The sequence below is a fragment of the Eimeria tenella genome, genomic scaffold, assembly GCF_000499545.2.
Source record: "Eimeria tenella Houghton genomic scaffold, Eth_scaff2172, whole genome shotgun sequence".
Taxonomy (NCBI): Eukaryota; Apicomplexa; class Conoidasida; order Eucoccidiorida; family Eimeriidae; genus Eimeria; species Eimeria tenella.
Window position 1 is genome coordinate 1 of NW_013542023.1, and position 300 is coordinate 300.

General features: G+C 36.7%; 1 protein-coding gene across 1 annotated transcript in view; it reads right to left on the reverse strand.

The window, feature by feature from the left end:
- Positions 1-224: 224 nt before the first annotated feature.
- ETH_00037075 (uncharacterized protein) overlaps positions 225-300 on the reverse strand; it is a gene marked incomplete at both ends in the record, with an annotated part of 342 nt that continues 266 nt past the window's right edge. The window contains one exon of the mRNA XM_013374600.1: positions 225-297. Within this exon, the coding sequence (XP_013230054.1) occupies positions 225-297 (73 nt within the window). The remainder of the gene's footprint in view (positions 298-300) is intronic.

Below are 300 nucleotides of genomic sequence, written 5' to 3' on the forward strand. Positions count from 1 at the left end.
GAGAGTTATTCCATAATTTCAGTATTATATTTAAAATTAAAAAAGTAATATATTACGAAGTTTTAATTTTTTTGTTTGTCTGCCTGTTGGCTTTTTTTGTTTTTTTTATCAGATTTGTTCAGTACTCACTTATGCATGCGCTCCGCGCCTGCGCCTAATGCTTTAAAGAACTGCAAAAGTGCTGAACTGTAAAAACGAAAAATGAAAATGAAGTTTTCAGACGCTCAGCTGCTGCAGTCCTCGCCAGGTGTACGTACACTAGAACTAGCTGCAAGTGCGTACGAGTTCCACTTCGTTTCA